The sequence below is a fragment of the Condylura cristata genome, unplaced genomic scaffold (genome assembly GCF_000260355.1).
Source record: "Condylura cristata isolate star-nosed mole 26May11 unplaced genomic scaffold, ConCri1.0 scaffold00005, whole genome shotgun sequence".
Classification (NCBI taxonomy): domain Eukaryota; kingdom Metazoa; phylum Chordata; class Mammalia; order Eulipotyphla; family Talpidae; genus Condylura; species Condylura cristata.
In genome coordinates, this window is record NW_004567106.1 from 16,000,584 (window position 1) to 16,026,827 (window position 26,244).

Sequence of the window (26,244 nt, forward strand, 5' to 3'; positions counted from 1 at the left end):
GAAATTGGTGGCAAAAATTTCAAAAAGACTAAACAGTCAAATGGCATTTTCCTTTGTTTTCACTGTTATTTTGTTACTTTTGGTAGGTTGACAAAAACAATCCCAAAAGTCAGAAAAATTTACTCTAAAATATTTGCTTCAGTATAATTTCCCAGGTCCTTCATAGGTCTTCTTTAGTATTACCAGAACCCAGTCAGTTTCTATTGTGCTAGGAATCTTTGACTAACAGACTTGGGACAGAGTCTACCAAAACATACATTTTCTCATTTAGTAGAGTGGTTTCTAAGCTTTATTATACAACAAAATCACACAAAAAAGCTTCTTTTAAAAGTAGCTTTCTGGGGGCCTCTCTGGTGGCCTAGGGGTTAAACCTTAGCCTCATCACTGCTAAAGACAAAAGTTGGATCCCCAGCCAGAGAGCTTATCTACTTATGGCTCCGCAGACCTCTCTTGTCTCCTTTGCTGCTCCCCTTAGCAGTATATTGCAGTAGGTTCACTTGTTCTGTTCCCCACTCTTTCTGGTAAATCCCTTCACCCACTGCACCCCAGTTCTGGCCTATACCTCAATTCTTCTACACAAAAATAATATTACTGAAAAAAAGGTAACTTTCTGGGACTTCATAAATTGTAATTCTTTTGGCCTATAGATAAGACTTAGGAATCTGATTTTTTATCATATGCTCACAGAAAAGATTCTAGAGGACATAGGGGATCTAGTAGGTACTGGGGTTCTAGGAAACCCTTTGAAAAACATATTTAGCAACTCACAAGGTAAGCTGAAAAAATGTGCATATAACAAACCCATATGTCCATGTATTTTAATCCATTTAAATATGATGTGTATTAAATCAGTAATATTACTGACATGGTCCTTCTATTTGAAACATAAGCAATGTGTGGATTGAAGTCATTAATAATTCAATAGTGACATGACATGAGGTTTGTTACAGTCAAGTTTTAGGGTATTAAAAATTTTGTTGTTAATGACATTTAAGTTAAATCAGTTAAACAAACAAGTTAGTGCAATTCAAAATTATCCTGATAATAATGGCATGCCCACTTATTTGAATTTTGACATACTCTGCTCAATGGAAGATGAAGAAGAATCAGCCGTAGTGCTTCAAGAATGTCATCATCACTGAAGCTATGGATGGCCCCTACTTTTTTTTTTTTTTTTAAAGATTTATTTATTTATTCATACAGAACTGGGGTACAGGCCAGAAATGCGGAGGGTGAGAGGATTCACCAGAGACAGAGTGGGGAGCAGAACAGGCAGATCGACGAAGTACACTGCTGAGGGGAGCAGCGGGCGGGTCAGGAGAGGTCTGCCACACCATGTGGTCACCTCTGGGACAGGCGGGAATCGAACTCATGCAGAAGTGGCTTTAGATTCTCAGTGCTGTGCTTTAACCCGCTGCGCCACCAGGGAGGGCCCGGATGGCCCCTACTTTTACTAAAGTACCATTAATAATCATGCAGTGATGAACTGTATCAATTTACTTCCATGTGCATATTACATTTTGGTTTTGTAAAATTCTGGTCAAGAGCATGAATTCTACATGTTAGTGTCACTGGTTAACATTTTCTAATGTGGGGAAAAATAAGAAAGGTTGCATAGAAGTTGCAGGCATTTTGCAACTGCTGAAAATTCACTGCTTTACTGAAAGAGAAGGACCATGGCTCCTGGTTTTGTGGTACAGGAGATCTTTGCCCCCTTTACTAACCAGAAGCAGTGGAATGTGCTAGTAGATAGCTGACCCCAGTTTATGTGGAGTTTCATGCTGGGGGAGGGTGGGTTTTGAAACCCCTACCAGATTTGCAAATGCACTAATGAGATGTGAAACCTACACCATTGTTGGGAGCAAGGGAAGGAGCAAAAGAATCTTTTGAAAGCCATATAAGTAGGAGAGCAGATGAGGTTCACACTCTTGCCTATAAGATCTTCCTCTTTGATCTCCAACTAGTCAAAATTCTCACCTGGGAAGACCTTCACTTCAGATCTTTGATTTATTGAAAACTTCCACCCTGGAAACCCTTCATTCTGATAACTGACTCATCCTTCGTATCATCACTTGCTGCTCCTGCATGCTCAGCAGTCTCCTGATCACCACTTCAGCACACTTGGTGCTGCTTATCAGAGACATCTGCTGTTGCCTGCTTGTTGACAATGCACAATGACTAGTGCCCAATGTCTCTAAGAGCTGTCTACTAGCTGATCCTCAACAGCCTGATGACCAAAGCTGCTGGGCTATACCCAGTGTCTCACAGAGCTACCTACCCTCCTGGGATAGGAACAATGGCAATTTGTAGCTTTAGAAACTCTCTTTTTTGGATCTCTCTCAATATCCCCCTAGTTAATAAGCCCTGTTGTTACACTCAGGGTATGAGTATTGCTGTGCAATTGATAACACACAGATGAGGGCCCACAAGCCATACCATTCCTCACATGTGCATGGTTTCAATACCAAAAACAAAATAACAGAACTGTAGCTCGAAACTCTCACACCAAAAAGTTAACACTGCTATATTTGAAACAGAGAACAAGGTAATAAAATAAGGAAGGGATCATTGTTTTTTCAATAGAGGGGAAGAAAATAGGGAAATATTTGCTTTATAGACATCTTAAGTAATCAATAAGACAACAGATAGCCCACTCCTACACACACACTTTTAGTCTATAAGCCTTGATTTGTGTTTCTAACCAGTCAGCTAGGAAAACAAAATATTATTATCTCACCAAATTTATGTCTTTAAATAAAACATATATAAATATAACAAAAATTGAAATAGGTCAGATTCATGGTGATTTGCTCAAGCCTTCCAGGAATTCACTATACCACTGATAATCTGCTTTCCAGCAATCTATACTTGTTCTTTAATGTCCTGTGAAATTGCTTTTTTTTGGTGGTCTTTAAATAATGAGTAATAGTTTTCTATCACATGTAAAATTTATTACTTTCTAGGGTCAAATTGTTTTCTGATTTTTTTTTTCTGCAATTGTGTTATATTCCACTGTCTGTCAGAGTATTTACATATAACTCCTGCTGGGGACTCACCCTCCCACCCCAACCCTGTTCCTTAGAAACAATTGGAAGAACAGCAGCAGAAATGGCAAATTCTAGTATCTCTGTAGGTCTAGGCAAAAAACAGTGTAGGAAAAAATAAACTGTAAATGATCTGAGGTCACTAATAAAGTTGTGAAACTGTGAGGAATGTGGGAGAGAAAAGTCTTTTTGTTATTTACAAGATTCACAGGCTCTAACTCTTCATTTCCCTTGTTGAGATTTAACTTAATTATAAAACAAAATCTATAGTCACAGCCAGGCCTAGAGGTAGAGTCTGTACAACTAATCAACTTAAATTCCCTGGGTTCGATTTAATCACAAAACAACATTTGGTGCAGCTGCTAAACACTTACCAGGTGACCACATGATAATAATGAAATATTTACAGTCTCCGGCTTTTGCTTTGACACTATCAGCACAATGATGTTTCAGTTATATATAAATTTGAGCAGCCTCACATTGAAGCAAGAAATTTCTTGATTTTTGGACACTCCTATAGTTGAGCCAGTTAAAATATTGAATTGCACTATAATTAACTAATGTCAGGAAGTAAACTTAATGATAAAAGGGAAGTCCTGATAAAGAACAACACTAGAAAACTAAATGTCAGTACCACACTTCTACCTCTTTAAAATCATTCCTCTGTGAACCAGATAAAGTGAAACCAGGCTATGCGTATTACGAGTTATCAATTTATGTTTTCAACAACAACATAAATTATTTTTCAATATTATTGGATACATCTACCTCATCTTCACTTGCTGTTTAGTGTTCCACGTGACCATTCCAGAGGTGGCTGTATTTCAAGATATTTTTTACATGACAAAATTAAAAATAACTACTGGCATTTTTAAAAAATAGTTCAATTCCTCTAGGATATTTAAAATATATTCTGCTTACCTAAACATTTAAGATCGCTGCAGTAAATGAGATCTGATTCCTTATTTTATAATGTTGTGGCAGAAGTTAGATGCATAGTTAACTTTTTGTTTTAGCATTTGCTTCACTCTAATATACCTTTTACAATATGTGGGATCCTAGTTCCTCCCAAGTTCTCTCAGAGAATAAGAAACATTTCAGCTGGGGGGCTGGGAATAAGAATAACTATTAGGAAGGGAATTACCAATGATACTAAAATAAACACGACACTCAAAGTTAATATAGTGTCATCTAATCCAATCAGGAACTGAGTAGGTGTAAAAGTAAAATATAATGCGTTTGTTTGGCTGTCTTTTTTTCTAGATGTCAATCTCCTTTGTATTTCTTTTCCTGTAGAGGAGAACTGTCTAAAAACTAAAGAGAGGATAGGATATGTCATATCTAATTATATGTACATAGAAAAAAGCAAAATACATAAAACTTGTCACAAAATATTTGGAGCAATAATTTCTTTTTTTCCAACCTCAACTGGTGGTTCTGATTTTTATCTCATGCTGCCCTGCATGACTAACTTGGACCCTGGACTAAGGCGAGACAGTACGTTCTAAAGCTGAAGGCTTATTTCTCAATACTAGCAGTGCCTGTCAGTCTCACCCCAGAGGGTATCTTTTTCTACTGAACAGTGACTGGGTCACAAGAGGAAACAATTCTGCTTGCTGGAAGAAAATAGAATGGAAGGAATTATGATGCCTACCAGATGTTCCAGTGCCCTTGTGGGGGTACCAGAATGTTTTTGCATATGCTGTAAACAGCATAAACTGTCAAACATGGGACCCTGGGGCTTGGTGCTCACATTGCTCTGATGTGCAGAGTCATAAGATTTGAGATGGCGAGAACCCGAGAAACGATCTTAGCCAGAGGTTTAAAACTATGTTTGGGGGAGTCTCCTATGTTTCCTAAATGTGACTTGGGGATTAGAGAAGATTGTTCCTAAATAGTAATAGCACTTGTAGAAAGTATGTCAAAAGCTTATACCAGGGCTAAAAGCAAGACAAGATATTTATCAAGCAACAATCAGGTGTAAAAGTTCCATGTTATTTTCATGGTTCAGGAAAAGAACAGTGTGGCAGATTACCATTTCGGCAGCTGGAGGAAGTCCTAGAAGGAATGACCCTGGAGTTCAGAGGTTGATTCAGAAACTGTAGGCTATTGTGGGTCTCTGGATTTGCATTTGGACAACAAATTTTATCACTAACATACATGTTATCAGCTATTGTGGGGGGCGGGGAGAGGAGCGGTCCAAGAGGGAAAATGTCTTCCAGGTCAAGTCAACCAACCCTAAACCCTTCTGTAGTCACATACCATTTTTATAGCAAATGTAAAATATCACTTAGAAAAATACTTTTCCTTGTTCTTTTTAAACCTGGCAATTCAATTCATTACTGCCCTCAGGATGATTTAATTTTCACTGTATGTTACTGCTTTTCAAATTAGAAAAAACACTGTGATTGTTTTAATACCATTTCCTCAAGCACTACGAGAGAGAGAGCGAGCAGGAAGACAGAGGGGAGAGAAGAGGAGGAGTAGGAGGCGGTGGCTGGGATCTGGGTGTTGCCAGCAGCTATTTCTTGGTTCCTAAATGAAACTAGTTGTGATGAGAGAACACATGAGATTTTAACATAAGGTAAAGCACAGTATCTCCAGGGTTAAACAGCCATTCATATAAGCAGAAGAGACACGTCTGACTCACCGTCACTGTTGATACACACGACCTCTTGAACTTGAGTGCCTGGACCACACTCTTTTCCATTATCTGGCTCACAGTCTCCCAGCCTCACTGCTTTCCAGTCATAGCAGGAGGGCTCTTCACAGGGGATGGCTTCCCGCAAGTGAGGGCAGTTCCCAGTGCCCCCAGAGCCTCCAGTGGGCTCATTGGTGATGTGACGCTTCCTCAGTTTGAAACCTGAATTGTGGGGGATGGAAAATATTTATGATTGCTATTATGGATTGAGTATTTCAGAAAACTGAGTAAGGATGAAAGGCTGAGGACAGAGGGTCGATGGCATAACTGCTTTAATCACTGGTGTGTCCCCAAACTCCACTTTACTAAATTAATAAATGAAAAGACAAAAGAGGGGCTTTTAGTTTCAACATACAATAGAAAAATAAGGCAAGAAATGATATGTCTCTTCTTTCTCCCTCATAGAGGTGGAGAGGGGGGGAGGAGGAAGAAGGGAAGAGAGGGAGGGAGGGGAAAAGGAGAGAATTTTAGTTGATTTGAAAAATCCATATTTATAGATAGCCCAGAAAAAAAAATCTTAATGTATACAGAAAAATTCAGTTCTATCACATGATTAAATTTGAAAGGAAATCTCTGAAAAGTTGGTATGTTCAAGACATACTGTCCCTTTGGGCCTCAATTAATTAATTTTGGCCTGGAAATTTGAATTGGAAGCAAAAACCGCATGAGTCCTATTGTGGACTAGTCAAAGTCCTGCTCTGCAGTGTAAGAAGACCTAAATGTTGCCTTTCCTACAGTGTACACCAACATTAATGTTTGTTTATAGAATATATGATAGTTACTAGAAGACTGCTAAATAGAATAAGACATAACAGATGATGTAAAAATGAACCTGTAATACCCATCACACAATAAATCACTGTATGTATTTTACCTCTCTGACCTGCATCAAAAAAGACACAAAAATTTAAAATTTAAAATTATTTTTAAACAGAATAGACACCTATGACTATTCAAAAATAGTAAAAATTTGTGTTTATTGGGCACTAGTTATAGATCAGGCACTGAATTAAATTCTTCATGCTGATTCTTCAGAGAAAACTGAATGGTGGCTATTGTTACATTTCTTTGATATATAAGTTAACACAGATTTAGATAAGTTAATTAACTCCCTTAAATGGTATGATACCAAGTAGGTTTTTCAAACCAGGTCAGTCTGACACTATAGCTCATCTTAAGTATTGTACAAACTGCCTCAGATGTTCTCCATCTGTTGTCTAAATTAACAAGCATTTGGCCTACATTCGGCAGTTCTAATCTTCTAGTATTGTTATCAGGCTTGTTTTATTTATCTTTTGCAAGGAAAACCTTTAACCATTCTGGATAATGTCACAAATGAATAACCACAAGGAACACAGAGCAGCTTCTAAAAATATATATATATATTTTTTCTTTTTTTTTAACTGAATTGATAGGTACTTCAAGCATGTCATGTTAATATCACATACCTTTTTTGCCTTGCTGATCATTACAGTTTTCGTAAGTACAAGGTCCCCACGCTGACCAAGGTGAAACCTCACATTCAATAGGACAGGGAATCTGGCACAGTTGTGTAGTGTTAGGGACTGGCCCTGTGCATGATTTCAGGTCCACTGGTTTTGAAACTGTTGGTGAAAAATAAAAAAATCCCTTAAGAATTAAACAAAAAGAAATTGTTAGTCAACAATATGATGTTATTTTCTGTGTATGAAGATAGAAAACACTTAAATGCCAACCAGACATTTCTATGCATCTTTATTACAGAGTGAGAACAAAAGGAGTAGGGAAAACACAGTGTAATTAAAGAAAAGTGGCATAGAAACCTACAGATTTGATCACCATTTTTACCATAGTTACCATAAATTAATTCTGCAACTAATAATATTGAGCTTAGCTTTCTTAGTGAATAAATCAGGTTAATTTTATCTCTAAAATTCCTTAGATTCCATGAAAGTAGAATGTGTTTTAGAGGACTAAATACTGTGCAAGGAAAGGGGATTATAGCTTTATTAAACATAGAAAGTGTGCACTGAGTGGTTTCTGAGGGAGCAGTCTCCTTTCCCTTTTTGGTCTACAGAGAGCAACTTGATGAATCTGAGGAAGGAAAAGCTAACACCATCAAATAGGCATTGTCATCTAACTCTAGCTGCATAACTTGTTAGGAAATTTTCAGAAATTTTACAGTACATATTGTGTGTATACATGACCCAAATCTCAGAACCCAAATCTCATGCCTATTCATAAATAGATCAATAACCTCTGGGTAAACATTGCTTGCCCTTGCATCTCTATTTTGATGCCCATAGTTGGTTGTTTGACAGTAAATGTTAGGACGTGACAACAATCTTGGTTAAAGTGGATTCAGTAAGAAAGATACTTAAAGTCATACAGCTAGCAGAAGAGCCAATTTTAACTATGTATTATGTAATATACAGTTAGTTACTTTGTTGTAAAAATTTTAAGAAATAAAGATATTGGAAACACATCTTCTTTAGTAAAAGCTAGTTTCATTTCCTTCTGACATTTTGAAATGTCCATATCTTTAACAGAAAGGATGGAACAAAAGAAGTCTTGGATTATTTTCACCTTCTTTATGTGAAAGGACTATCATATTCTAATGGCATGGGATTATATCTGGAATGTCTTAAAGAAAAATTATTTTAAGAAATGAAAATACTGAAAATATGTTCGTACTTTAAACTTTAATGCAAACTTCAGATTATATGTGCATTGTAGCCAAGTCTCTGTACATACAAATATAATATACACAATCATAAATGCTACTTAAAGATCTTAATTCCTTTTATTGCCATAGTCATTCAATTCTGAAAAATGTTCTTACAGATTTTCTTTTTCTCTTAGGAGTATTTAAATTATCTCCTTCTCCTCCCACAACTACTTTCTTCATGCATGCTACAGTGAAAACAAATGAAGAAACACTCCTAATTGCCTAAAATGGGGCACTCTGGTCATCCACACTGAAGTTTATCGTGACAGTTATTAATGTACATCATAACTGATTAATTTTATAGCTTTCCAAAAGTGAAAGTTCTGAGTATCCCAGTGATGGAAAGTATAGAAAGAAATCTTCATATATCTGAAAAAAAAAATAACCTAACATCAATAATATACATTTTACAGTAAAATGAATGTTTTTTTTTTTTAATTTATTTATTCATACAGAACTGGGGTACAGGCCAGAGATGCAGAGGGTGAGAGGATTCACCAGGTACAGAGTGGTGAGCAGAACAGGCAGCTCGACAAAGTACACTGCTGAGGGGAGCAGCAGGCGGGTCAGGAGAGGTCTGCCGCGCCATGTGGTCACCTCCGGGGCAGGCGGGGATTGAACTCATGCGGAAGTGGCTTAAGCTTCTTAGTGCAGTCCTTTCACCTGCTGCGCCACCAGGGAGAGCCAAAATGAACGGTTTTTAATGGTACAGACCTAAGTCTTGTGATGGCTAACTTTATGTATAAATTTGATTGGATTAAAGGATGTCCAGATGGAAAAATACTTTCTGGATGCATATATTAAGATGTTTCTGGAAGATTAGTATTTGAATTGGCAGAGTGAGTAAAGATAGTCCTCAACAATGATAGAGCCCAAACAGAATTAAAGGTGAAGGAAGGATAAGTTCTCTGTCTCTCTTCTTGAGCTTGACTATTCATCTGGTCCTGCCCTTGACCATCAAAGCAGAGCCAAAACCAGTGGCCCCACCCCCATTAGCAATGACTCAATTTCTATACATCTCCCATCCATCCATCCATCCATCCATCCATCCATCCATCCATCCATCCATCCATCCATCCATCCAATTGGTTTTGCTTTTTTGGAGAACCTAGACTTAAAGATATCTAGAATACATAGAAAAACTTACATAAAACTGAAAACTAACATATGTAATTTCTTCACTTTTATAGTCTTTCAGACTATCACTTAAATGAATTGTGTGCATAATTACCTGAGAAGTCTGTGCTATTTTCTTTCAAATAACCAAAAGGAACTTTAAATGTTAGGGTTATTATATTGTCTAAGAAATCTTGGTTATTATAAAGTTTTCTGGGGGCCCTTCCTGGTGGCACTGTAGGTTAAAGTGCAGCACTAAGAAACTAAAGCCACTTCTGCATGAGTTTGATGCCCGCCTGCCCCGGAGGTGATCCACATGGTGCGGCAGACCTCTCCTGGCCTACCTGCTGCTGCCCTCAGCAGTGTACTTTGACGATCTGCCTGGTCTGCTCTCCCCACTCTGTCTCTGGTGAATCTTCTTACCACCCCTGCACCTCTGGCCTGTAACCCAGTTCTGCATGCACAAATAAATAAATCTTTAAAAAAAACAAAGACTTCTGGGCCTGCAATTGTGAATGCTATTGGATCCTGAAAAAAAATTTATATGTAAGCTAGAACACTTTAGGAGGGAAACAAGATTGTGTCAAGAAAATATGTTAAAACATTGTATTTCTAATACCTGGCATCTTCTTTGTAAGTTCAGTATTTTGGTATATTTTGAATGAATCAAATACAACAGTCACAAAATCTTTTTGAACTACTAAAAGAGGGATATAATGAACACAGAAAGTCTCAAGGAAGTATCGCTTGAAGCAAAATACTCTTGCTATGTCAAATGCAAGCTAACTAAATCAAAAGTGATATTATTTTATAGATGTTTAGGATGTATATATATATGTGTGAATATATTTCTTTCATTGAAAAAAGAAGCACAAAGAGTATATATATGTGTGAATATATTTCTTTCATTGAAAAAAGAAGCACAAAGAGTATGTGTTTGTATATGAATCTATTCCTTTGGTGATTTTCTTGTAAATAGGGCAGATGTTAATTAATTTAAATCACTGATACCATCTGAACACCTCAAAAACTACGCCAAATACATTTCTGCAATTGCCCAAAGGTTATCGGCAATAAGTGTGATTAAATGAATAAAATGAAGGAGAGACCCAAGAGACCTTGCTAAGATCTCTAGTTTAAATTGGTAGATGTAATTCTTATCCCATATTATCAAATATTGGGATTTGAATTTTCTAAAATGACCCACTCATTCTTGAATAATCTTACTATCTAGCAAATTGTTCATCTAGTACAACATTTGAAGAAATATATATTAGATTTTTCTAAAAGTCTTATTGATCTCTTGAAAATAAAGGAGATACTTTTATTCTTGCATGACTTAAAAGGTATTCAATTTGTTTTTATTTTGCAAGTTTCACACAATCACAAAAGAGTATCTAACTTTTTTTCTGGATTTAGTAAACCACCCCAAAAGAGGTTGGTGCATTTTTTGTAGCTCTAAACTATTTTTTTGTATGTTAATCTTCAGAACACAGCAAATGTAAAATAATTCATTATAGGTAGTAAAAATAAGACTTTTGTTTTCAAGAATGTGGTCAGTAAGGTATCATGAAAATAATCCTTTTTATAAAACTAAGAACAGTTATTACTTTTAAATGAATATTTTAAGATAATTGGTTTACATGGACTAGATTTACAGCAAATCTATACAGTTGATCCATGAACAACTTGGGGTTTAGGGGTGTTTCCCAGCTGAAAATCAGAACAATTCAGAGTTTATCCTCTGTATTGTAATCATCCTTTCAATCAACTCATACCTCAGTTGGCTAAATCCTTGAGAAAGGAATATAAGGATAGGAAAAATCCACATGTAAGTGGACAGCACACCTTAAACTTGTGTTGCCAAAGTTTAATGTATAATCATGCCCATTTTACCCTGTGGTAAGATTTAACAAAATCACACAACTAGATAAGAAGACATACAGAAAACAAAGTCGTGCAATAATGGAGAGAGATTAGAGAAATGCAGATACAAAGATACAAGAATTTCTTAAGCCATTCTGTATCCTAATCTTAAAGACAAAGAAGTCTTTCACCATTTAGTGAATGGAGTGGGTATGATTCATTTAATAAAAACACTTATAAGTATTTACTATGTGTCTGGTAATTTTACAGTGTTCCAAGTACTTAAAACATGTGAATTTATGTAATTCTCACAAAACCCTATGAAATAGGTATTTCAATTACCTCTATGTATGTGAGGACGATTAATCCTATAAAGGGAAAACTAACTATGGAGAGTTTAAGTAATGTTCTGAAAGCCACGTAGTTATAAAATTGCTAAGTTTGGCTTTACATCCAGGCTATCTGGTTCCAGGATTTCAGTGTATATTACTGTGATCTCACCATTCCATGTGATCTTGGAAGAATATATGAATGGATTTCAGTAATATGCAATATCTATATAAACACAAAGATATAGACATGTACATTTGAAACAGGTCATAATATATGTTAAAATATAGCTAATGGGGGTTATTAATGTGTGATGTTAAAATATTAATATAATGAAGCTATCAAAATAGTCAAAATCAATCCTAATAGTCTATCAATGGAAGTTATTCTGATTTTTGTGTTCCATTTGAGAATAGAAACTAAATTTTAATTCTTACAGTTATTAAGAACTGGCTGTTCAAAGTGAATTACTGCTAAAGTAAAATATTCTGCACTTATGCTGATTATAACAGTAGCCAACACATCAATTTACTAAATGAATTCTATAAATCCTCCCAGTAATATCATGAAGTAGTTACAATTGTAATCCCAAATTTAAAAATTCTGAAACTGAGAACAGAGAAATTAAGTAAGGTCAGACGGCTAATTAGAGGCACTTTGGATTTGTTTTCAGACAGGCTCCTCTAAAATTTGTCATGTTGTATTATGACAATTGATAAAAACTGTGTTCTTCCCACATTTTGCCAAGAAATCTATAAATAAATCAGAGAATATTTATTCCTTCTTGTGTGTTGTCAAATCAGCTCAAGCAAATATTAAATATCTATTTTGTGCAAATCATTGTCACTGCCTTAAGAACGACATGCTAAAAGATGCTATGAGACCAAAGGCACCAGCATAGGTGATTTTTCTCTCTTATTATTATAAGTATGTGGTAGCCATTTGGAGTATATTTAACAAAAGCAGTTTTAATTATTAAAGGTCCTATTGATGGCTCATGCAACACTCATATATCAGCCAGGAGCATTATAAATTCACTCTCAAGAATTGATGTCAAGCAAACAGTTTTTATTCTAAAAATTAACCAAATTGTATGAGTGATTACTTACAGCTCTTTGAAGGTGCTTTTGAATTAAACTTTGTTCACAGAAATTTATTTTCACTTGTCTTTCAGGCTGGTAAATTTAATGGGAATATTAAATTCATCATGATCCTTTTAATATGACAAAACATTGTTTTTAAGATAATACATTATTCTTTAATCAATTCTGCAACCATATTTAAAACAATGATTGAGAGTTGTCTATTGATATTTAACAACATGCTTCCAAGTTCACTTCCAGACCTTTCTGGCTATGATTAACTCATTATTGAGTTTGGTTTTGATTAATCTTTTAATTCTTTTAAACCCATTACATGATTTACTTAGGAAGCATACATGATATTCCTTGAGTTCATTCTCTACTTCATAATTAATGTCTCATGCATCCACTGAACTCATCTTTACTTCTATGAAGTTAGTGAATTCATAAGCCTGAGTTCCATTGTGTGCTTGTTTGTGCTTTCTGCTTGGATAACCTCTTGAACCATGTGGAAATCATAAATCAAACATTTGATGGAGGCCACAAAACATTACATTTTTGTGTATTTAGAATATTTTAGAGCAGCTCTTGGATGGTCCCTGTGTTTGGAATTTTATTCTGAACACAGGTCCCTTTATTTTTTGGTTTATTCTTCTATAAGAATATAAGAAGTCTAGACTTGCTCTATTTGGGGGGATAGCCAGGTAGAATTTACACTGGATACATTATATAAATTTAAATGATGTCCTTCTCAACTATTTCAATAAATGTTATTTAGGTCTAGATTTAAAATAAGAAAAGAACATGTATTCTAGTTTTAACTTCCCAATTAAGGGTGCCAAGGAGACTGACTGTGGGGAAAGAATGAACACATGCAGATTAATGGTACTGAAAAGAATATGGACAAGAAAATCAAAACTGCATGGTACTGGAACAATAACATACACACACACCAGCACATTCAAATAGAAAACCCAGATATAAATCATAAACCCACAGGTTTATGGACAGCTAATCTTCAACAAAGGATCAAAGAATATGCAATAGAACAAAGAATGTTTGTTCACCAAATGATGCTGGGAAAACTGGGGGAAAAAATGATGCTAGATTACTACCTTGCACAATACACAAAAACTTGAAGTGAATTAAAAACTTAGACATAAGACCTGAAACCATAAAATACCTGGAAGTAAAGGTGGGAGAAACACTACACAACATACACCTCAGTAACATCTTTAAAGATATAACATCCAAAGCAAAGATAGTGAAGTAAAGGATAAACAGCTGGGACTACATCAAGTTAAATAGCTTCTGTACAACAAAAGAGACATTACACAAAACAGAAAGACACCCCACTGATTGGGAAAAAATTTTCTCACACAATAATAATGATAAAGGATTGATCACAAGAATATACAAAGAACTGATGAAATTCAGCAAAAATAAAATGAACAACCCATCAAATAATGGGCAGAAGATCTAAAGAGATACTTCTTCAAAGAGGAATTGCAGCCAGCCAACAGGCATATGAAAAAATGTTCAACATCATTTGTAATAAGTGAGATGCAAATTAAAATCACAATGAGATACCACCTCACCCCAGTGAGAATGGCACATCTTTAAACAACTAGCAACAACAAATGGTGGTGAGAATGTGGAGAAAAAGGAACTCTCCTGCTCTGCTAGTGGGAATGCAAACTAGTACAACCACTATGGAAAACTGTTTGGAGGTTCCTCAAACTGTTAAAAATGGAGCTTCCATATGACCCAGCAATCCCACTCTTAGGTATCTACCCAAAAGACACAAAAACACTGATTAAAAAGATACCTGCACCTCCATGTTTACTGCAGCTTTATTTACAATAGGGAAGATGTAGAATCAACCAAAATGCCCAAAAGTATATGACTGAATTAAAAAAATGTGGTACATATACACAATGGATATTACTCAGCAATCCAAAAAGAGAAACTCATGCCTTTTGCAGCAACGTGGACGGAGTTGGAAGGGATCATGCTTAGTGAAATAAGCCAGAAAGAAAAAGAAAAATACTGGATAGTTTCACTCATAGCAGGAGTGTAAGGGCGGGGGGTGGGGGTGGGAGGGAGTTGTAATAAAGAAAAAATGAAAACAGTAAAGAACTACATACCAGAGATATTTTATGGAGGAGGAAAGGGGAATGGGATCAAAAATGGGGTGGGAACTCCTCGGGGATTACAACCGAGATGGAAAAATTAACAAAATGAAGAATGATGTTAAAAAAAAAATATACGGACAAGAAGACTTCTTTTCTCTGTAAAGGACTCAACCCACACTGCAGCTGGTTTGCTGAATGGTGCATACCGGCAGTTAAGAGGGCCTTTTACTGCTCTTGCCTTCAGCCTTTTGCTCTACTGAGTTGGGGAGACAGAGGAGTCCTGTCAGGGTAATTTTCTGCTTCTCTCAAATCTCTGATCCACTTTTGGGGGATTATTCCTTTGCCTTGGCTCCTCTTACACTTATATGTTAGCAAGTAGATACTCCTTTCAGGTCTAGCCCCTAGATGGGCTCTCTCGTCCTTACAAGGTTAGATGTAGGGTTTACTCATTTGTATATTCTACTGGTCACTTTCAAGAAGTGAAAAGCCCATCAATATATGCCAGTTCCATATTGTCTCTAAAACAACGCTTCTTGTGTCTTGGTGCAAATAAAGAGTATGGTGTTTTCTTGTAAATACTGATAGGAATAAACTTATATGGCATAATTTCACTTACCAAACCTGATTTGTATAGAGCAAGAACATTTAAAAATATATGAGGATGTTCCAAATACATATCTTCATAGCAATGTCAGTCATCGTTCAGATTTAAATCTCACAAATTGTATCACAGCTTGATGAGGGCATCACTTTTTTACTACAGTGATGCACCATCTGTTGCAGCACTGAAAATAAGGAGTTGTTCCCCACTTAGTCTTTAACAAAAGAAAAAAGTGAAAAAGAAAAAAGAAAAAACAGGACATGTAGAATAGTCTATATAAAACTCACACTGAAATCTTTCAATACTACATTTTTTTTTTCAAATTGCCATTTGTAAGGTCCCTAACTAGGAAAATAACATGGATATTTTTTATTAATGTAAGCTGTTTGGAACTTGTATGCTTTACATGATATAATGATGGAGAACCATATCAAATAGAATTTTCGAGTAGCTGCAATTTTTTTTAAATGAATATACAATCAAATAAAGTGTATAGTCAACACCCCATGCTGTTCCAAGTATTCTAGGAATATTAGGACTAAGATGACTGACTGTACTGGTTGATTATCTACTGCAACAAAATACAACAAACTAGGTAGGCTGAACAACAGAACTGTAACTTCTCATAGTGCAAGTCCAAGATCAAGGTGCTTCCCTGTAGCCTTCTGGCTACCTGCTTACAATGGCTTTTCTTTCCTTTCTTTTCTTCTTTTTTCATTTTTCTTTTTTTTTTTTTAAAGATTTATTTGTGCATACAGAACTGGGGTACAGGCCAGAGGCTCAGGGGCGGCGAGAGGCTTCACCAGAGACAGAGTGGGGAGCAGAACAGGCAGATCTAGGAAGTACACTGCTGAAGGGAGCAGCGGGTGGGTCAGGAGAGGTCTGCCACACCATGTGGTCACTTCCGGGGCAGGCGGGAATCGAACTCATGCGGAAGTGGCTTTAGCTTCTCAGTACTGTGCTTTAACCCGCTGCGCCAGCAGGGAGGGCCTACTGTGGCTTTTCTCTGTGAGCAATTTGGTCATACCTTCTTCTTGTAGGGACACCAGTCATAGTGGATTAGGGCCCCATTCTTATGAACTTACTTAACTTTAAAGGCCCTATCTCCAAACAAACAAACAAAAACCTTGACATTGAAGGCTAGCATATCCATTGGTGAATTTTGGGCAAATATTCAGTGTGTAACTCTGGAAAACTACAATAGAAGTAAGTTCAACACAGTATGTGACTTATTTACTGGCATAGTTTATAGATTCTTCTCTGTTGTTCGGGGGGGGGGGGGAACAAATCTTTGCGAAACTTTCAGTTATTCAAATTTTTCCACAGCACTGCTGCTGCCACTATTACTATCTGACCACATTTGCTTTGTTTAGAAACAAACAGAAGTGGATATTGCCAGTATGGTATTTTTTGTTAGTCCTCAATTTTCTAGTTTTTCTCAATTTTCCATTTCTAGAATTCTAGATGTGGAGTCCCTATGTAAGATCATTGAATGGACTGAGAATGAACTTGCCAAAAGGCTGGGAGAAGTTTTATGGCTTTTCATGCTTAAGTCTTAAGTGTCAAAAAATAGAATACAAGCTGGAACACGAAAGCACAGACCCATAGCATAATTTTATGGGTAGCTTTGGACTAGAACCCCAAAAGTACTTATCATTTACTAATAAAGCCGTTATAATGAGTTTTTGGCTCCAGGCCCATTCAAATTTTCTCACATTAATTCTTTTTTACCAATCTTTGATCTTATTTTTATTCTAGTTAATCTGCTTTATTTAGTTCTTTGTAATTATTCCTAAATTTCCCTTATACTTTGTCAAGATCAGGTCTACCTTGTGAGTATTTCTTAATTCCCCCAAGAAATGTTTTCTGAGCACCTACATTGTATCAGGCACTATGCCTATGGTACATATAGAGTGCTTAGATTTAGTGATGAACAAAACAGGCAAGAGTTTCTGCTTTCTTGCAGCTTGCAGTCCCAGGTGGCACTAGAGAAACAAAAGAGAAACTGAACAAATTACTAAATAACATATATTATGGTATATGTGTATACATATGGATACCCTATGGTGTAAGGTGGAATGCTTTCCAAAAATTAAAAAGATCAGAGGAAAGAAAGGAGTCTGGGAGGGTGTGAGGAGAGGTCTGTTGTACTTTTAAAGAGGTCTGTCTACTGTAGATCACTGTTAGCCAGAGAGGATGCTGGAGAAACTGAATTTGAAAACAGCCTAAAGGAGATGGAATTAGCTAAGCACATGTCTGGAGGGAAGAATTCCAGGCAGGGCTCAGGCACCACAGAAGCCTAAGGGACTGGAGTGGAGACAAAGGGCAGAGCAGGGAGACCTGCTTTTGCTTGGTGTGAACTGCAGCATCGCTTTATAGCAGAGCAGAGATAAGGCCTGACTTAAGGTTCAAAACTACTGTTCCTGTGTGGAGAGTCAGTTGGTGGGCAGGGATTGGTGTGGGGGAGTGAGGCTCCATTAGGAGCCAGTTCAGTAACACATGCCAGAAATAATAGTTTGGACCAGAGGGTGAGAGTGGAGGTGAACTGGTCATACAGATATTTCAGATCGTGCCAAAAGAATTTACTGAGGAGTTGGTTGTGGGAGTGAAATAGAAGAGCCAAGAATGACCCCAAAGATTTTGGTGTAAGCAATTAATATCTACACTCTGGTTGTCATGGCATGATTTCCCATTTTTCTTAACCTCATAGATTGTGACAAATCTGTTTTTCACTTGCCTTTCAGAAGTTCACAATTCTGTGTCTGATACAAATTTTCAATCAGAAATCTCCAATTTTTCTTCCCTATAGGGTCATTAACTATGGCAGCTAGGTGAATGGACACATCAGACTAAATTGCTGGGTTTGTCATTTAAATAATATTTTCCATACATCTGAAGAGTGTGATTCTATACTTCTGGATCATGATGTATTGTAATCTCAATAAAAAGATTAAATAAATAATAGTATCCAACACTTCCATGTTACCCCTTTACTAGGGTGCAACAGAAGGGCTACTGTTCACCTCACACAATAAGACACACGAAATTCAAGTTAAGACTCCTTGGAAAAAAATAGTAAAGTTTCTGGGGTTATTTAAATGCTATTTTTCTTTCTTAAATGAGAAAGGCCAGACATTGCTGAGTCATTAAATCAACTTTTGAAAAATGTCCTTATGTATTGGTGGAGCTTTTCTGGAATGTGACATAATCACTGGTCCAATGTCTGTGGAGTTGGCTTTTGACTTTCCTGATCCACGTTGAACCTGACAACAGTGACTTCTCAGCTTTTAGTGCTGGGTGGCACGAGACTTTTTTAATTGTGGGTGGCACGAGACTTTAAAAAAAAAAGGTAATATTGGTGTATAGCATGGTGTCTGATACAGGGGAATAAGCTCCCACCTTCCTAGATGTATATCACCCCACCCCACCCATCACAGGAGTACCCACAGCCCTTTGCATACACCACTAGGCCCTCTCTCCCCTTTGTTTCCACTGCCTTCCCCCTCTCTTGGTCCCAGTTCTGAAGTCATTTTGAGGAAGCAGAAACCTGGGTACTATACTTAGAAATTCTGATTCGTCATTTGGATTGAATCCCTGGAATCATTTAAGGATATGGATTTTTAACAAGCACTTTAGCTGATTCTGATGCAAAGTAATGCTCAGACCACCCTTTGAGAAACACAGCTTGGAGCTGAAGCGAACCACCAGGCTGCTGTAGCGCTGTAGCACTAAATGATTATCTTTGAGAAAATATCATGCACATTTCGAACAGAGCTGCATGCACTTGGGTAAAGAATTGCTGGCTACTGTCTTTCAACCATACAAATATTAAGAATTACTTCTTCACTGGTATTTTATTATTCTATTGGTGATGCATTTCTTCTGGGGTTTTTCTAAAGCTAAATTCACATTTTTACTCACAGCAGCATATAAGCTAAGTTTAAACACTTTTCCCAAACCTACACTATATTCTTTTAAGTACAACTGTTTAGAAGAATGATATTGGAGATCCTAAAACACCTGCCACTATATGCCTCAATACTTAGGAAATACATTAGGAAATCATTCTAGAATTCTGATACTGGTGATGCCCCTGACTCGTTTTGTGACTGAATTTCTGGCAAAAAAGATAAAATTGACAGGAAGGGAGAGAGGACCCAGTAAACAAAGGTCCTTGAAGCAGGTTGTCTGTTTACTTGGAGAATGAGTTTAGTTGTCTCGAGCCCTAATGAAGTGAAGCAAAATGGTCCTCTGGGTCAAAGATTCCATTGCCCCAGAAAGAAATTTCATTGCTCTCTGTATTCCTGACTTCATGTAGAGCATTAATTCTCAATGTTGGCTATATATTGGAATTACCAGGATATGTTTAAAAATAATGGGCGCTTAGCTTCTTCTTCCAGACATGCTGGATTAGGTAACAGTTTTAGGGTAAGGCCGACTTTCAGGATACGTGTAAGTGTAAGCTTCCTGGAAGATTCAAGTGAACAGATCATACTACAAATCACAGGGCTATGTGAGAGAGTTATTAACTCAACTGGAATTTACCACTACAAGTCACACTTTTTCTACAGAGCTTGAGCCCTGTCCAGTCAAGCTCTGATAATCTGCTATTTTTTAATATCCTTTCTGTCAAGTCTTGAAATATTTCCTCTTCTTAAAACAAAACAAAACAAAACAAAAAAACCCTAAAACAAAAACAACTTGTCTTTGCTTGTCTTTGTACATTTTTGTCCCTTTAGCTTATTATTGGTTGGTCATTTTTATTACTATTGAAAAACTACTTAATTTTTAAGCTAAAGTACATAATGTGCTGATTTGATATATGGATACATTATGAAAAGATTGCCCTGTCCCCTCCATTGAGCTAATTAATCACATCTATGACCTCACATATTTACCTTTTTTTTTTTTTTGGAGAACACTTAATTCTAATCTCTTAGCAATCAGATAGCACAGGGTTATCAACGACATTCACCATAGTTTATAGTACCTGCTCAGGCCTTGTTCATCTTACATAGTTGAAAGTTTGTAACTTTAAACCAAACTTTCCCTACTTCCTTCAAACCCAGGACACCTGGCTACCATCTCTATTTCTACTCTCTGCTTCTGAGCTCAACTTAAAAAAAAAAAAAATCTAATTTAAGTAATACCCTGCAGTATTCACCTTTCTTTGTTTGCCTCATTTCACTTAGCATAATGTCCTCCACATTCATCCATGTTGTTGCAAATGGCAGAACTTCCTTCCTTTGTTTTTAAAGAAAGATCCACTGTTTGTGTGTGTGTGTGTGTGTGTGTATGTATATACTACATTTTCTTTACTATTTTTCTGTTGATGGACACACAGATTATTTTCATACTAGTTAGTGAATAATACTGCAATTAACATTGTAATATAGATTATTTTTGAGCTGATATCATTTCCTTTGGACATATACATAGAAGTGGGAAAACTGATGGATAATATGGTAGTTCTCTTTTTTTGAAGGAAACTCTAGACTGTTTCCCTGTAATTTTAATTTATCATTAAAAAATTTACATTTGCACAAAGCTTCCTTTTTCTCCAGTCATTGCATTTCTCTCTCTCTCTCTTTTTTTTTAGAGCAGAAACACTTATTTTCTGTAGTCCACTTGCTTATTTTTGCTTTAGTTGTCTTTGCTTGTGGTGTTAAATCCAAGGAAATCATTGTCAAGGCCAATGTCAAGAAGCTGACCTGTTTTCTTCTAGGGATTTTTGTAGTTTTGATTATGTTCAAATCTCTTTTGAGTTGACTTTTTATTAATTTTTAATGAGTTCCTCTTACATTTTATCTCAAGTTTTAACTTTTTAAATTGTGACTATACATTTGTTTTTGTCAACTTCTACTCCATATTTATCATTCAAAGTCTTAATCATTTTACTTTTTCATTCAAACTTTTTACCGTAGGGGTCTTCCTGGTGTCACAAGTGGGGCACTATGAAGCTATGTGCAACCATTACAGCATGAGTTTGTTTCCTGCCATGTGACGCTAATGGCACAGCAGACCTCTCCTGTCTCACCCAACTCAGAAATGTATTTCAGTTGATCTGCCAGTTCTGCTCCCCACTCTGCTTCTGGTGAATCCTCTCACCCCCACCCCTGCACCTCTAGCCTATACCCCAGTCCTTACATGCATAAATAAATATTCTTAAAAGCCCTTTTTAATTTAATGGTAATTTAAAATTATAGCCTGTTTTCCCCTCTATTTTTTTTTACAATTTAAAAATATCATGCCTAATCAACACTTATTACTTTTAATTTCTTGTTCTTACATATTTCAGATTTTTTTTTCCTTCTTGATAGCAATAAGGAGAGATAAAGTGAGGTGGGTGGAGTGAAGTCTTATCTTTTCATTCTATTCACCTTCTGTTTATCCCCACAGCTCCTCTCTGTGTTTTTCAAGTACCACTTAAAAAATGGCCTTTGTGTTTTAAAAATATTACATTCCATTAAAAGCACAAATGGAGAACTACATATCCTAAAATCCATTGTCTAATACAAATCATCACTGAGTGTGAATATATAAATGTCACATTAACCCCAGGACAGAAGGTGAATGGAGTGGGGGTGTTAAGCCTCTTGGCTATATCTAGACAAAGGTCCAGGTGGCATAAAATCTGATAAGAAGTCTTAAACATTTTAGAGGTTTATATAAAAGAAATACTCAGATTTAAACGTATTTAACTTGGTTCTTGTGATCCCAGTCTAAGGGGAAGTTTCCTGAGGATCTCAACTGCATTTCAGGTGAGAGACCGTGATCATATATGAAGACATATTAGATCAGCTGGCACCAAATAAATGTGGAGCCACAAATAGAAGAGAAGCACCTATTATGCAGACTAGAGGCTTTAATTCCACCACAGGATCCACCTCTGGAATTGAGGGATTGGTAGAGGATTCACAGATTTGAGGAAATTAGGATGTTATTCTGGGAGCGGTAGAGACCTGGGACCTGGAGCTTATTAAGTTCCCATGATCTATTTAACTGCATGAAGCTTTTTTTTCATACAACTCTGCCATTCAACTGCACACTTCTTATTGAGGGAATATCTATTTTAAATCAGGGGCTCCGTATTTCAAATCAGGTTAACTGAAACATTAATTTGCTTGGCATGGTTCCATGTGCAGTACAGATTCTCATATTTTAAATACAGATTCTCTTCTGTTAATACATTTCACAAATTTTATTATCCCCATTTTTGAGAGAAAAACATAGTTTAACAGAGAAACATGGTTCAGGCATTCTGTATCTACATCTACTATCTTAACTGTGGTGAATTCTTTCAGCTTTCCTTTATCTGAAGATGGTAATTAATTTTACTCCATGTTGAATGATATTTTCCTGGGATATAGAAATCTGATGTTCTTTTCCCACCAGAGATATTGTTTAAAAATGGCATAAACTTCTGGCCATTAATTTTTATGGCCATCAATGTCTTTGATTATATTTCAGTTCTCATTTGTCATCATTATTCACATGTTACATGTAATGTATTTTCCCTCCTGGGGTCATGTTAAGAATTTTCTCTTTATCTTTAGTTTTCAGCAGTTTGAACATGTCACCATATGTTAAACTAGATTCTTATTATTGCAACATAAAAACTTCCATTTTTCCTGTTTAAGTATCTTTGCAATTAACTTACTTTAATAGTAAAGAAATTTGAGTGTAATATATTTTTGTTGCTGTTTGTATTTTATCCTGCTTAAAGTCTGTTGAGCTTCCAATATCCATAAGTTAATGGTACCTTTTTCAAAAATTCAACAATGACATTGTTTCTTCAAATACACTTTCTGTTAGCTTATTCTCTCACTGCTTTCTATATTTACCTACAACAGATACTTTTATTTCATCACTCATTGAGACACTGTTCACTTTTATCCCCTTAACCTTCTGTTTTCAGATTAGGAAATTTCTATTGATCCATTTTCAAGATCAATAACACTTTCTTCTATTTAGATTCAACAATTTCTATTGATTTGTCTTCAAGATTACTTAGCCTTTTTTTCCTGGTGATCTCTACTTGTTAAGTCCAGTCAGTGAATTTCTTTACTGCAGGTTTTTATATTCTAAAATTTCCATATTTGCATCTATTTTTTCCCCTCATAGTTCCATCTGTTCACTGTCACAAACAAGTTTCTGTTTAAGTCCTTGAACATATGAATAAATTTCTTTACTGCTAGTTCTAATATTTGGATCATCTCAAGGTATTTTTGTACTGATTGAATTTTTCTACTCTTGACATTGAGTCTCTTAATTTTATCATTTTATTGTGTACTTTATGACTGAAACATTGCAGACTGGATTATACTATCTCCCTTTAGACATTTTGTTCTGCCTATTAAATTGTTGACAGATCCTCTTGATCCTTTCTGACTTGGTTTCATTTGGAATAAGTCCTTTCTGGTTCATATTTGAATTTGAATGTGCCAGAGTGAACATTATTTCTAAACCATGTTCCTTCTGGGGCCTGAGACTCTTTGTCTTTTTCACCAATGCAGGTTTGGAACTGTGGTCTCTCACAGCCCAGCACTACACCATCTATACTTAACCTATCACCTTTCAGCACTAAGCTTTGCAGTACAGGAGCTCTGCTAGATTTCAAAGCATCTCAGGCCACACAGGTGCCCATGTGTAGTGCTGTCCTGAGCCAAGAGCTCTTCGTGGATTCCCACACAAACTCCTGGACAATGCAGTCTTTCTCTCTACCTTGCCTTGATATTTTCAGTTACCCCAGAAGCCTGGAACACATATTTCTGATCCCTTTGTTCAGCCGGATACTATGTTTGTCTTCATTACTTTGCATTGGCAAACACCCTTCAGGGGAAATCATAGCTGACTACCTCACAGATATGATCAGCCTTCTGCTATTTTCTTTAAATATCTGTAAGCTTGTCTTAAAATTTTTGTCAAATTTTATAGTTATTTTTATTGAGATAGCACTAGTTACTTAATCGTGATTGGGAGAAGCAACCTAACAATATTTTTGGTTTTTTTCAGAATTAAAATATTTACTTCTTAGGTTTTATGATACAGTTCTAAATATAAATATTTTAGAACACTTGTGCCTCAATCAGAGGAATATACTTTTTTTCCCCAGATTAACAATTATTTGGTAATCATATGTATCAATGCGTGGGGGTCTTTACTAAGTCAATTTATTCATTTATTCAACAAATATTTACTGAACATTTATTATAAGGCATCTGTTTAGAAAATCATTGTTTCCTCTAAGTAGTTCAGGGGGTTTTAAAAACATGCATTTAACAGACCACAGAGCTTCCTATTCAAATAGGTCCATGCTGTTGTTTTAAAACTTTGGTTTAACCTGCCAATGCAAGAATATATGAAAAGGAGGCAAGCACTCCTGAGTTCTAAGATTGGAGATAGAAAGAGCAAGAGATAACTTGCTCCTCTGAGGAGAATTTAGGGCTAGACATACAAATTTTGGAAGCCAAACAAAACACTGGTGATCCAAATTATATTACCATCCACTCATTCTCACATTATCTTATTTTAAGCCCCTTCATAGTACTTATTGCAATCTGATATGTATTTTTTGTTTTCTTATAGCCTCTTTCCATTAAAATATAAATTATGTGATGACAGGAATCTCGTCCTGTTCATTTCTCTACTTTCACAATATATTCACACAATATATGGGTGCCTTCTGTGTCAGTAAATACTGATCGAAGGAATTATGATTGCCTTCCTACCATGGAAAATAGAAACATGCAAGTTACCATAAGTGCATAGCTATGTTGTTATTAAATAGGAATACATATACCCTAGGATCTCAGACTTAATCACTATTTAAAACAAAGTATTCTAAAACCAATATAATTTACAGAAGAGGCAACTTTTTTCCATAGCACACTGGCTAACAATTACTAAACTCAAGTCCGGGGTATAGTTCTTAGGACCCCGGATTCAGGAGCCAGACTTCTTTGTTTCACTCTCCTATGGTATTTATTAGAACAGATTCGTAGTACCAGTCTAATTAGCAAATAAATGTAAAACAAGCAGTATCATAGTAAAATTGTCATCTCCCTAATCCTCCATAACATTATCATAACATTTCAGTTTAATTCACTTAGCTTCAGAGGTTTATACTTGGATATCATAAAATTGCTTAAGACATGGCATTATTGTTGAATCTGGGTATACCATGGGTCTATTTCAGATTTTTGCTGCAAGTATTGAGCTATGAAACAGATTTAAGTACCTCTGATTTTCCCTTATCTGTACTTAAACTTTTCCTTTACCGTACATCTAGTGAGAACTGGACTTATCCCTCTGTAAGAAGTGGGGAATATTTTATTCAAGCTCTGTCTTTGTAAAGCCTTTCGATTTTCACTTATAGATGCTAATCCTATTCTCATCTAGACAATGGCTAGAAAATGTGTGTCTGCATTTAACTGCACCTAAGTAGTCACCAGAATAGAAATGCTCCAGATCCTTATGTCAAGAGGGGTAAGGGAACTCTCTGCCACTCAATATCTATCAGACCTCTGAGGAGGAATGCCTGAGGGAATAGCTGTATATCCATTTGTTCAGATATTCTGAACTCTATCTTTTTAAATCTTTACCATTTCACATTAGCCCCAACTGTCTTTGTCTTTCCTGAGCTATATTTTCAGGTAGTGA

At 36.1% G+C, this 26,244-nt stretch overlaps 1 protein-coding gene across 2 annotated transcripts in view; it reads right to left on the reverse strand.

Annotated features, from left to right (window-relative positions):
* The window catches only part of THSD7A (thrombospondin, type I, domain containing 7A), a 382,662-nt gene that overhangs the window by 146,409 nt on the left and 210,009 nt on the right, over nt 1-26,244 (reverse strand). For both annotated transcript variants that reach the window (XM_012720969.1, XM_012720970.1), the window contains exons 5-6: nt 7,194-7,349; nt 5,695-5,907 (exon numbers count right to left, since the gene is read on the reverse strand). In XM_012720969.1, the coding sequence (XP_012576423.1) occupies nt 5,695-5,907; nt 7,194-7,349 (369 nt within the window). The remainder of the gene's footprint in view (nt 1-5,694; nt 5,908-7,193; nt 7,350-26,244) is intronic.